Raw genomic sequence first — 13,381 nt, 5'->3', positions numbered from 1 at the left:
AATCTCACCCTGAAATGTTCCACTAAGCTTCTTTCACAGACTAGATGCCTTAGTCTACATCTTGTTGGTTCCAGCTCAGGTGGTAACTAGGGGATTTCTCATGACTGCAGCCACCCCCTTTTTATAGCTTTGGCACAATGTGGGAATCCTGTGCCTCTCTGGGTTCCCACCCTTCCTTCTAAATGGTAAAGGGCCAGGTTTAAGATGGATTCCAGAACCAGGTGACATCACATGTCACTATAAGACCTCATTCTCCATTCTTTCAGTGTTGGCCTGCACATACCCAGGAAGGTTTGCAGGTAAACAGCACCATTTACAACCACTTGTCCTGGTTCATAGACTATCAGGGTTGGAAGGGACCTCAGGAGGTCATCTAGTCCAACCCCCTGCTCAAAGCAGGGCCTTAAAAATATCTAAGGAAGGAGATTCTACCACCTCCCTAGGTGTAATGCATTCCAGTCCTTCACCACCCTCCTAGTGAAAAAGTTTCCTAATATCCAACCTAAGCCTCCTACACTGCAACTTAAGACCATTACTCCTTGTTGTGTCATCAGCTACCACTGAGACCAGTCTAGATCCATCCTCTTTGGAACCCCCTTTCAGGTAGTTGAAAGCAGCTATCAAATCCTCCCTCATTCTTCTCTTCTGCAGAATGAACAATCCCAGTTCTCTCAGCCTCTCCTCATAAGTCATGTGTTCCAGTCCCCTAATCATTTTTGTTGCCCTCTGCTGGATGTTTTCCAATTTTTCCACATCCTTCTTGTAGTGTGGGGCCCAGAACTGGACACAGTACTCCAGATGAGGCCTCACAGAGAGGGGAACGATCATGTCCCTCAATCTGCTAGCAATGCCCCTATGTATACATCCCAAAATGCCATTGCCTTCTTGGACTGAATGCACCTGATGAAGTGAGCTGTAGCTCGCAAAAGCTTATGCTCAAATAAATTTATTAGTCTCTAAGGTGCCACATGTACTTCTTTTCTTTTTGCGGATACAGACTAACATAGCTGCTACTCTGAACTCTGTAGATTATTAGCTTTGTAATGATACCTTAGACGACTTGCATAAAGCATATTCTAGTTACATTATATTTACACTCAGTCATATTTCCATAAAACATATGGAGTTCAACACCACACTATTGCTGCTACATAAATCCATGGTACACCCACATCTTGAATACTGGGTGCAAGTATGGTTGCCTCCATCTCAAAAAGAGATTTGGAAAAAAGGTAAGGAAAAGGGCAACAAATGATTAAGGATATGGAATGACTGCCATGTGAGGAGAGAGAGATTAATAAGACTGGTTTCAGAGTAACAGCCGTGTTAGTCTGTATTTGCAAAAAGAAAAGGAGTACTTGTGGCACCTTAGAGACTAACCAATTTATTTGAGCATGAGCTTTCATGAGCTACAGCTCACTTCATCGGATGCATGCCGTGGAAACTGCAGCAGACTTTATTTATACACAGAGACCATGAAAAAATACCTCCTCCCACCCCACTGTCCTGCTGGTAATAGCTTATCTAAAGTGATCATCAGGTGGGCCATTTCCAGCACAAATCCAGGTTTTCTCACCCTCCACCCCAATTCACTCTCCTGCTGGTGATAGCCCATCCAAAGTGACAACTCTTTACACAATGTGCATGATAATAAAGTTGGGCCATTTCCTGCACAAATCCAGGTTCTCTCACCCCCCTCCCAAAAACCACACACACAAACTCACTCTCCTGCTGGTAATAGCTCATCCAAACTGACCACTCTCCAAGTTTAAATCCAAGTTAAACCAGAACATCGGGGGGGGGGGGGCGGCGGAGGAAAAAACAAGAGGAAACAGGCTACCTTGCATAATGACTTAGCCACTCCCAGTCTCTATTTAAGCCTAAATTAATAGTATCCAATTTGCAAATGAATTCCAATTCAGCAGTTTCTCGCTGGAGTCTGGATTTGAAGTTTTTTTGTTTTAAGATAGCAACCTTCATGTCTGTGATTGCGTGACCAGAGAGATTGAAGTGTTCTCTGACTGGTTTATGAATGTTATAATTCTTGACATCTGATTTGTGTCCATTTATTCTTTTATGTAGAGACTGTCCAGTTTGACCAATGTACATGGCAGAGGGGCATTGCTGGCACATATCACATTGGTGGATGTGCAGGTATATGAGCCTCTGATAGTGTGGCTGATGTTATTAGGCCCTGTGATGGTGTCCCCTGAATAGATAAGTGGGCACAATTGGCAACGGGCTTTGTTGCAAGGATAAGACTGGGGCTTTTCAGCTTGGAAAAGAGATGACTAAGGGGGGATATGATCTAGGTCTATAAAAATGATGATTGGTGTGGAGAAAGTGCTGTTTATGCCTTCTCATAACACATGAGCTGGGGTCACCAAATGCAATAGGCAGCAGGTTTAAAAACCCACACAAAAGGAAGTATTTCCCCCCCCACACACACACAAAATACAGAGTCAACCTGTAGAATTCCTTGCCAGAGGCTGTTGGGAAGGTCAAAACTAACAGGGTCTTAAAAAACCCAGCAAACTAGATAAGTTCATGGAGGATAGGTCCATCAATGGCTATTAGCCAGGATGGGCAGGGATGGTGGCCTTAGCCTCAGTTTGCCAGAAGTTGGGAATGGATCACTTGATTACCTGTTCTGTTCATTCCCTCTGGGGCACCTGACATTCGCACTTCTCTAGATGGACCTTTGGTCTGACCCAGTATGGCTGTTTGTACACATCTGGTTTTCAGCAGTCCTTGTTCCATGGAAAAGTTCATTTCTTGGAGATAAGTGAGTGGATGGCTTCTGCAACACCCCTTATTCTGAGCTACTCCCTCAGCAAAATACAAGTAGAGCTGAGGAGTAAGTGTCTTTCAAAGGAATGAGTTGGTCCAAAGTCAGCTATCTAGCCAATTCTCCATGGCTTGACAGTTCTGTGGAGTCTTTCCCCCTTTAAGTTGCATACATTTTACATTGTCATTATTATAGTATTGTCCCCCCATATAGAAGGGAGCCATCTTGTGTTTAGCAGGGAAGAGTGTTTTCTCATCCCCTTTCTGTCAGCACATAGGCCCAGAGAACAACTGTCAAACTGCATGTTGGCATTTCTACAATAGCAGGATGTAGGTGATCTTTTTTAAAGAGATCTTTTTTAAATACTCCTGCAGAGTTTTCCTATCAAAGGAAGCTTCAGTTTCCCTTGCTCTAGATTCCTGTTCTGCCCTCACTGCTTTGAGATCTTTCATATCCTACTAACTCCTGTGAAGTGGTAGCACCAGACTCCTCTGATGTCCTTACAACTCCAGGGGAGCTTTGTGGCTTACACCCACTGAGATTCTGGACTACTGAAACTGCAACCTAAGTAATCCAATTTTAAGCTAAGATCACTGAAGATAATCGGGCTATTTTACAGTTCTTAAGAGCAAGCCACAAAGAGAGGGTGGCACCTTTGGCCCTAGGTGCAGCTGAGCTCTTACAGCTCAGCAGCATTAAGACAGCCAGTACTCTTGCTGAAAGTCTAACTGGTCATTAACTGCTCAGGAAGTGTTTGCAAGTAGTATGCCACTCCTTTGAGGCAGGGAGGAGAACTCATTTGGCTGATAGCTTGCTGTGACCTTCAGCCCCAGGCCGTCTCCACAGAGAAGTATTCCTCATTCTGCAGCAATGGTTGCTCATTCTAGGGTACAGGTTGACCTTAGTCCCACTATGCTGTTAGTTCAAATGTGAGTGTAGCACTCCACCTCTTGAGCTTCAGGCTCATGTGTAGTGATTGTACAACCACCACTGCCTGCCTTTCACCCTGCCAGGAGAAAGCTGACAGTTAACACTGATCTCTGTGCTGAGAGAAGGACTGGGAAAGGTTACTGCTACTTAATGACTGACTCTTCACAATTCCCCAGGGCTCCCACATGGCCTTTCAGGCTGCCCTGAAAGGCTCTGCTTCAGGGAGCTGTGCAATAGCAACCTGAGGGCACTATAACTGAAGCAGTGTCCCTTGTAGCAGGAGGGGAGAATTGGCGGTTTCATTCTTTAGTGGAGATGGATCCTGTGAATTAAAGAGTTTCTGGGGCAGAAAGTTTTGTTTTTAAAGCCCAAAGCAAATGGAGCCCTTGCCCACACAAGCAGGGGCATCTGTACCCCCTTGTGTATGCTAAGTATATTAGCAATCAAGGCAGGCATTATTCCAGAGGCAGAAGGCTACAGCCAGGTGAATCTTGTCAGCATTCTGAACAGATCACCTTGTCAAGGCAGCAGGTGTTCCACCACTTTATGTAGTTGGATGCTACTAGTAGCCTTCGTCATGCACTTGAATGGAGACCATTCTAATGTGCATTGAGAGGGAAATTTCCAGGCACCAGGGAGGAGAGAAACTTACCAAGTCAAAGGCTATGCATTGGGATCTCAATTCAATTGAGTACTAAACCTTGCCTGTCCCACCCCAGGAGCAGTAGCCTCCCAACTGATCAGAAAGACCCAGAAATGGCAGATAAGTCTGAAGTGTTTATTGCAATGTAATTTCAGGCTGCATTGCTTTGTACTCACTACATTGCAGAGACAAGTATCATGAACAGGGCTCCCACAAGTGCCACACCAGCAACAGCTAGCACCCTGGGTGCTCCAGCAGTCATGGGCAGTCCTGTTAGAGAGATGAAGAGTATAACTACACAGGCAAACAGAGGCATGGGAGCCCCTTTGTTGCTTCAAATTAGGCCCCACCTATATTGAGGTAAGGAGCTCTATATAGATCATGATTTTAGGTGTAGGAGAGTTTCACACCAAAATATTAATCTAGTGGACATTAAGTCATTTCACACCTCCCTCTTGCAGATTCCCTTGGTTGGAAGTCCAGAGCCTTCAGCCTGTGCTTACATCTGAAAGGGTTCTCCCCAATGGTTTGTTAGCTGGAACATCTCTGGAAAATTTGGCCTCCCTCCCCACTGGTGATGGGTCTTTCATTTTCCCAAGTCTAATGTATTGAGGCAAACATCAGTATGTGGAAGCCTGTTGACTTCTGCTTTAGAACCACTAAGTCAGGAGAGTACACTAGATCAGATCTTTGTGTCCAATTTAAGAAGGGACAGGGGATAAACTAGTTTGGCATTAAAAAGGAAATGTTTAGAGATTGGAGCTGGTGTTATTCCTAACTAAGTAATAGGCAAAAAGTTGCTATTTAAAGTGGTTTGGTACTAGAACTATAGTTTAAAAAAAGACAGACCATAGACAAAATTAAATAACCTACATCTAAACAGAGGGAGCATGAGAGCTAGATACTTGATTAGTAGGAACCCCTCTCACTGCCATAAGAACTGGAATACTTGTGGCACCTTAGAGACTAACAAATTTGCACAAAAGCTTTTGTGAGCTACAGAAGTGAGCTGTATAAGGGGTGAATGGGGTAAGATCAATCCCCCACCTTGGTATTGGTCCAAGTTCACCAGACACCTAGGGATAGAGGTTCTAGACTCAGATGCTTACAACTGGCAGGTTGGACAGTGCAAGGACATCAGTGCCAGGCAGGGAGTAGTGCATCTTTGTGCTCATCTGAGCCCAAGGGGACATCACATCCCTACAACTGATGGAGCTCTGGCAGTGTCATTTATGGCTGCATCCAAGCTCCCTTGTAGGGAGAATACTAAGTGCCAGGAGTGGTCAGGTCAGTGGTACTCACGAAAGCTCTGCACAGCATCATTTCTTTCTGAACCACCCTGGAGAAGAAACACAGGCCCCCTGCTGGTGATGGAGGAAAGGCCAGTCTCTGGGTGATGCTCAGAGCTCCTTCTACCCCCTGAGAGACACATGAGGAACATGTTTTAGATTCAAAGCAGCATTGCCCCAGAGTGACCTGGTAGCCTGTTCCCATCATCCCAGAGGAGACTGCCAGACAGTACGAGTAAGTTAGCATCCCCTGCAGCAAAGGTTGCAATGTACAGCCTAATCCCCAATTTTTCTCCAATAAAGATCAAAGCTTGGACACAAGTTGAAGAGGCAGCTGCATTGATCCGATCTTAAGAATGCAGCACCTAGCAAGAGAAGTGACACGTTTGCACTGCATGGAAGTCTCATCTGCTGCACCCTCAGAGGGTACTAGCCACAATCACTGCCATTTGAAAGGCTTGGTGACACTTCAGCTTAACAGTCGTAGAGTCATGCTGGGCCCAAATCACAACTGATCTAAAAATATAGTTTTGGCAGGTCTGTGCAACTCCTCCTCCCTAGTGGCAATGCCTTGTGTACAGGCCAACGGCCACTTGCCTCCTGAAAGAGCAGCCTTGCTTTTCAGCTAGGCATCATCAGGCCCCAGTGGTTGTTACAGATCCACCATTGATTACAGGAGTCCTGGCAGCGGCCCTTATCCCCACCCCCTAGAGATCAGAACTTGGGCACTTACTGGCTCCAGCAGGGCAGGAGATGGTGCAGGACTCCAGCCTGGAGGGCCAGCACATGGAGGCACTGCAGTGCAGGTACACCTAGAGGAAGAACAGGTGTTAGGAATCAGGCTCTTGCAGTTAGCTATAGGAGCAGTGCTGCAGGGGATTCTCTAAACAGACTAGGGGCTGCTGTTGTACCCCAGCACTTTACTTCCCAAGGCTTCTGGGAGCCCAGCCAGTAGGTGAGGACCCCCTGAGAGGGAACCCAGCAGTGTGGCCCCCTGCTATCCCACACTAAGGGAAGGAGATTCAGTGTCAAGTCACAGACAAGCCTGGATTGTGTTTAGATGGTCAGCCACCCACTCTGGACAGGAAAAAGAACCAAGGGTTTAGAAATATAGATAGTGTACATCCCAATGAGAATGTGAGCAGCTAATGCACTTGGAAGAGCTCCCTGAAAGGCAGCTATTGACAGATCAGGTGGTTAGAGAGATTACAGGAGAGTTTCTCCCTGACATGTCACATCTACAGATCAAAGCAGTAGTCAGAGGTCTCAGTGGGAGCTAAGAGGTGGGGGACAGCACCACATACTTCAAGTAGTGAGACAACAGCACCCAAGTCCAATTTACAAGTCAGTCCTTAAGCTCCTTCAGTCCATTTGATACTGAAGAGTCAAGGCAGTTTGGTCAAGACTCCTGCTACTATAAAGCATCTGCTAGTATATCAAGTGCTGGTGACATTTTCCCTCCATATACTAGTTTAAAGCTCTAGAAAGATGGTTCTCAACCTGTGACCCATGGCCCAGTCAGCACAGAGCTGTGGCCCATGTGACAGCTGCAGGGCCAAACAGGTATCAGATGCAGCTCAGTGGTAAATAGGTTGAAAGCCACTGCTCTAGAATGAGCAGCATCTGACATTGCTTCCCCACTCACTGTGGGAAGCCTGCTCTAGCACTGCTTTCTTCCTCAGTCAGTAAATACTTCACATTTGTGATGCCTCGAGACCAGAGGCAGGTCAGTCTTTAGCATGGGGATAAGTGACTGCCCCAGGTCCCAGTGAGGAACTTAAAGTGGGTTTAGAAACTATGTGACCAGTCCCATAACTCCAAGTCCTGTGATCTCACTAGGCAGCTGGCCTCAAGACAAGGCTATAGGGCAAATGTATTTGTACACCCAATCTGGGATAAAGGTTAGTTTTAAAGGCTTTTCCACGTGGCCTGCCATTTACAAAGGGTGGCCAAGGCTCTGTTTTTGAGCTGCTTCTTCCCAGACTCTAGGAAGAGTGTCCCAGGCTAGCTGCAACATCACTTCTCCCTAGTTGCCAGCTACAGAACCACAGTTGGCCATTAGCTGGTTATGATTCAGCTGAGGTGTTGGTTTGCTTCAGCATAAACAGTCAAAGCCCCTTCTGCTTGTTTGAGGTCCCTGTAGGCCAGGTCTCATGTCCACTCTGAGCAGCTCACGAGAGGCTAGGCTGCTGTTCCAATGGAGTGGAGCTACAGCAGCTGACAAGAGCATCAAAGAGAAGCCATACCAGCCCTGTGAGCGCCTGCTGGGAGGCAGACTCCACGAACGTGAAGGTGCTGACGATGAAGCGCTGGTGGTGAGATGGGAACTGCAGCCCCGAGGTGGCTCCCACAGGCACCAGCTGGGTGCGGTAGTTGTCTCCTGCATATGGGCACCTGGGAATCAGGGGGGAGGGGGAGGAGAAGCAGCTGTGAGAAGGTGCCCTGCACTCCCCAGGCCCAAATAGAGACGCCTCACCCTGGACCCTGTCACTCACCCATCCACCAGGATCGGCCACTGTGGTTGCTGCTGGGGGTTGGCACTGGGAGTGGCCCAGCAGTGGTGCAGGACCAGAACCAGATCTGGGTCAGTTCTCTGCAGGATCCGGACCTCCACGTAGATGGGGTCCTGCAGAACCTTCACCACAGGGTAATCTCTGTCTGTGTAGTAGGAGCCGTAATTCTGCTCTGGAACAGAGAGGTCACTGCAGATCAGCATTAGATGCGTGTAGAGAATCTTAGTGCATTATACAGGGTCAACACCCACAGTTCAGGCAGCGCCTGGACTCCCAGCTTGGGGTAAGCATTCCCACTGTGCTAGATCTAGCCCACAATGCAGGAGCAGGGCTGCCTTTCTATACACTGAGGACAGAACCTCTCTCTCAGCCAGAAGTGAGCTGTAATTGAATCCTAAAATCAAAGTGCAAAGGACAGTCAAGTCACAGCCTTATCTCCCCCATCCTCCCTAGATCCATTCCACAGGGTCTTAAGGCCTCATCTGGCCTGGAGGGGCAGCTAAGCCAGAGACCAGATTCCTGCACCAAGAGGTAAGAATGAGCCCTTGCTCCACCACGTCACTCTCCAAGGAGCTCTCCTACCTGTGGCAATGCGCAGCTCCAGCATCAGGGGGCCAGGCTGGGACACAGCAGGGGGCGGGGGCAGGGTGAAGACCTGGACACTCAAGGGGAGGAAGTTCCCACTGATGGAGTAGCTGCAGCGGACGTGTAACCTGGTGGTGAGAGTGCCAAGAAGATGAGATATGATCAAGGCCAGGCATGCATTGCAGAGACGGCATTGAGGGGAAGGGCACTAGAGGGTGGTTATGAACCCCCACAGTGGGAGGGACAGCGTTCAGGGGAGCTGAGTTGCCCCATATGGGGTACCTGGAGGCGAGGCAATTAAGAATTAGTCCCATCTAGGGAGAACCCAGTGGGTGGTTCCTATAGATGAGGGACTGCAGGGCAATAGGGAAGGACTGAGGAGAGCTGCCATAGGGAGTTCTACTTTAGGATTGGCCCCAAAGGGACAGAGCAGCCAGGGTTCCAGGCAGGTGCCAGGGGGATGGCCAGAAACTGCCAAAAGGAGGCTTCCAGCAGGAAGCCTCACAAGGAATCAGACTTCCAAAGAGGAGTGGACGATGAAGTCCTGGGAAAGGCACCTGTGGTCAGGCAGAGGTAGGAAGTGGAAGATCTTGTAAGGAGAGACAGTGATAACTGCTTGATCCCAGAGTTCCTGGCTGGAAGCCAGAGCAGAGGGTGGACCTGGTTCCCCTCCCATCCCCAGGAGGGGGAATAGGAAAACCTCCCACAGAGAGCAGTCAGTGACTACAGAACCTAGGCTGGGGCAAGTGACCCAACACAGGGTCAGATACTTTAGCATATTGGATTCCTACACGAGAATGAGTGAATAGGATGGACCCGACCAGAGGGCGGGAGTCCTGAGCAGAGGCTGAATGTGGAGTTGCTATAGTGCCAGGCCTGGCTGCAGAGGGACATGCTGGCTGGTGAGTTCACTTCATTTCCTCCCCACACTCCAGCCCAGGAAAGGGTTACAAACCAATATCCCCTTTATTGACTTGCTTCATGCTCAGCCCCATTCACCTCACTCCTCATGGCCAGTCTTCCCAATGAGCTGAGAGAGCCCAGGGTTCTGGGGAAGAGAGTCACTGCAGTGTCTGGCACCTGCCATGGCACAGCTGACTGGAGGAACAGCTGGCCCTGAACCACTCCCATGCTATTGCCTGACATGACAGAGGCAGCTCTAGAGATTCAAGGTAGAGATACCAGCCCCAGGAGTTACCTGAAGGTGCTATCCCTGGTGATGGAGCCCAGAGTCCAGGTGTTCACATCCCTGTCTGCCACCAGCTCAGTCTCATACACACCCTGGTCTCCAACCATCTGGAAGGAGAGAGCAATCACTTATTTTATTTGGCATGTGCATGGTCATCTAGCCAAGAATTGGCATCTTCAGTGGCATGATGCAGTTCTTCTAGGCCACCACTGAACCTAGTCAGGTGGCATTCACCGACAACGTGCAGCTGTTATGGTGCCCCCAAAAGGCTTTATAGAAATATGCTTCTATATATATAACTGGAATATGTTTTATGCTACATATGCCATGTAATGAGTTATAAATTTAACTCAAAGCAGCTTAAAAGTGTTTTTAACACTCAAATCCCCAGCTTTCAATGGGGTTTAAACCCCAAATAAATTCATTTTTTACCTGTATAAAGCTTATACAGAGTACTTATAAATTGTTTGCCCTCTAACACTAATAAAAAATATGCACAGCTGCTATTAACACATATTCTGGGTTAAGTAAAAAGTGAACCCCCTTCTATTGCTGAGTGACCCCATCCTGGCCTCCCCCAGCTCAACTCTTACCTGGAAAGTGGTGCCACAGGCGGAGAGTGGGAACCGGAACAGGACAAAGGCGTTGTTCTGCCCCACAGGGACACAGCCAGCACCGTGCCCATTGGCCAGATGCACCGAGTCCAGGATCAGGGGGGGCAGAGTCACAGCCCGAGAGACCACGAGGAAGAAGTGGCCATCTGGAGTGCACTGCGCTGTCACTGGAAGGGAGCCGGGGACAAGTCAGGGCCACCTTCCTACCTGGGTTAGCCAGTCTCAGGACACTAGAGCCGAAGCCAGCAGCTTGTCCCGGAGCTGGATAAGAACCCACCATGTTCTACTGCTCCCCTCCAGGGCACAGGCTGGCACTGCAAGGGACCCTGGCACATATAGCTCATGGTGGAGCTGTAATGGCCACGAGGCATGTGCTGTGGATTCCAGAGCAAGGGGCTGGGACTGTTATTGGTCACAGCTGAAGCACTCAGCCTGAGGCTGGATGGAAAGCGTTGCACGTGGCCTTGATATCACACTAACTAGCCCAGCACCCAGCTGTCTCCAGGACTGGGTACGTGGAAACCCCACTCAGCTTTGATGCCAGGTATCTCAGCCACTGCCCCCCCCCCCCCCATGTGGGACCATTACAGTCAGCTCTGGACAATTCATGTGCACAGAAACTCACCTGTGTTGCCATAGTAACAAGGCTTCACCCTATCACTGGGGTTGTAACAACAGCCTTGTTCTTCACAGACTCCCCGGTCGATGGGTGAGGAGCCACAGGGCAGCCTATCCTGGCTCTGGATGGCAGCACAGACATCGGGGCTTGGAGCATCCAGGGCTGGGGTGAGACAGGTGGGAAGCAGTAAGGAACAGAGACTAGGTGGGGCAAGAGACTTGGCTACAGAGCATGCTCCCTCCTGGCCTGGCTAGGAGCTTTGAGGCTCCCTCAGGGCCCCAGGCATTCTGCAGGACAGACATCCTGCCTCCAGCTCACTCTGCTATGGGGCTTCAATCTGAACCATCCCGGGGGTACCTGGTCTGTGCACTCTCAGCCCAGAGACTCACCATTTAATCCAGGAACAGTTTGGGTAATGGGGTAGTGGAGACATGGCCTCTAGGGAAGCCTCCAGCACCTGTCACCATCCACAGGCTCTGCCTGGAGCTCTTAGGGGCTAATGCAATACAAAGACCATGAACACCAGGCTCTCCTATGTGAGAAGAGCAGCCAAGCAGCAGGCAGTGCTCTCTGCCCAGGGCATTGTTTTGCTCAGCCTGCAAAGAAGGGCTGTCACTGGCTCCACAGTCGCCACCTGACCCCAGGGAGGAGAAGAGGGAGACCAAGGCCTCCCTTTGTGTAACTGGAGGAGAGCAGCCATCTCCACAAGATCGTTCACAGCCACAGGCTGGGGCATTCAACATAAGACACTAGGCCCTCACCTGGCAGGCTCCTGGGGCACCTGAGCACCTTCTCCTCATGCAGGGCCCTGCACCCACCAGCAGCCATCCCGTCAACACCAACCACCATCAGATAACCGCCATCCTGGGGAGAGAGACCCACAGACATCAGGGCTGGCAGAGCAGCAAGCACAGAACCCAAGGCAGGTGCCAGAAGGTCACTCACCCATTCAGAGACATAACAGCCGGCATAGGAGGCACCAACTGTCCTGGAGCCATCTGCAGCCTGGGAGACCCAGATCCCACAGCTGGAGTCATTCTGCAGAGCATGCAGCTTCCCAGCCACATCTAGGGAGGAACGAAGAGATCAGCAGCCAGTGCAGGGGAAGAGGGCACAAGAGTATTCTAAGGAGCTACTGCCCCCCTGCACAGAGGGGACAGGCTCCTGGCTGTGGGGGGGCAGGAGGGCTGCCCAGGCCAGGCCAGAAGCCCTGCCCAGCTCAGTTCAGCCATTGCTCAGGCTCCCTAGGACTCAGCCAGCTGCTGGGCAGGGCTTGGACAAGCAGAAGGATCCCTGGGACAGAATCAGTCCCTTCCCCTCTCCCTGAAACCACACACTGGGCTCCCTCCAGACACCCAGGGAGGGGCACACAGGTCTAGCCTCACTTACCCCAAGCAGTCAGTGCCAGGGAGTCCACCCCAGCCTGGCCAGGATGCAGCATGAACTGCAAGCTTCTCTGGCCACAGACCAGCTCCCTAGGATCCCCCAGGGCTCCCAGAGCAAAGGAGCAGTACAGCAACCAGAAGCACACCACTCCCCCATAGAGCCCACACCACACCCCAGCCATGCTGCTCTCCTGCCAGTGACCCATAAGGCATCTGCCCCCAGTCTGCCTCCTTTGTACTCTGCAGGCAGCTGGGATTGGCCAGAGCCCAGGTGGCCATTCCTGCAGGGCCAAGGGAGAAGAGCCCAGCCCCTCCCCTGAGGTCTGGCCATACCCTGCCCCTGGAAGGAGAAACCTTGGGGGTGGGATGGAGCTTCCTGGCCCTTCTCAGAAGGAAGCAGAAGATGGGTCTGTGTTCATGGCATGTTACTGAGGGGAGGTCAGTTTATTCCTTCCCATTGGAACCCTGGGAGGGTTCAGACCTTCCTTCCTCTCCAAACGCTGGTGCTGGGCCTCGCTCTGCTGAGGGATCAGCCTGGCCCCTTGCCAAGGTCCCCCTGCTGCATGATGGGGGCATCCCCCGCTTCTAGGCCATCTGCCACCAAGCCAGCTCTGGACTCATTCTCTAGAGCTGGTGTGGCACCAGACTCCCCCTGGAGCAGGAAGGCTCCTCGGGGACAGCCCCAGCCAGCCCTCGCTCAGTTCACACACTGGGCTGGCTTTGCCTGGAGGACGGCCAGGTTCCCTGCATCAGGCCCTTGCAGAGGGACCGGTGAGAGGGGGAGGGCCTGAATCTCCATTGCCATAGTTACCAAAGGAGAAGGGAA

At 50.4% G+C, this 13,381-nt stretch overlaps 1 protein-coding gene across 1 annotated transcript; it reads right to left on the bottom strand.

The window, feature by feature from the left end:
* Positions 1-4,536: 4,536 nt before the first annotated feature.
* On the bottom strand, positions 4,537-12,761 carry LOC311523355 (zona pellucida sperm-binding protein 4-like; the record flags this gene model as incomplete). Its single annotated transcript, XM_084633235.1, has 12 exons — positions 4,537-4,631; positions 5,664-5,780; positions 6,384-6,462; positions 7,897-8,044; positions 8,146-8,335; positions 8,746-8,876; positions 9,947-10,044; positions 10,531-10,718; positions 11,177-11,332; positions 11,932-12,034; positions 12,116-12,237; positions 12,560-12,761. 12 exons carry the CDS (start codon positions 12,759-12,761, stop codon positions 4,537-4,539), a joined length of 1,629 nt encoding a protein of 542 aa, XP_084489361.1.
* Between the last annotated feature and the right edge of the window lie 620 nt (positions 12,762-13,381).

The sequence above is a fragment of the Lepidochelys olivacea genome (assembly GCF_965140295.1).
Source record: "Lepidochelys olivacea isolate rLepOli2 genome assembly, chromosome: 7".
In the NCBI taxonomy this organism is placed as follows: Eukaryota; Metazoa; Chordata; order Testudines; family Cheloniidae; genus Lepidochelys; species Lepidochelys olivacea.
Note: the sequence above shows the minus strand (reverse complement) of the source record. Positions and strands in the feature narration are given on the sequence as shown.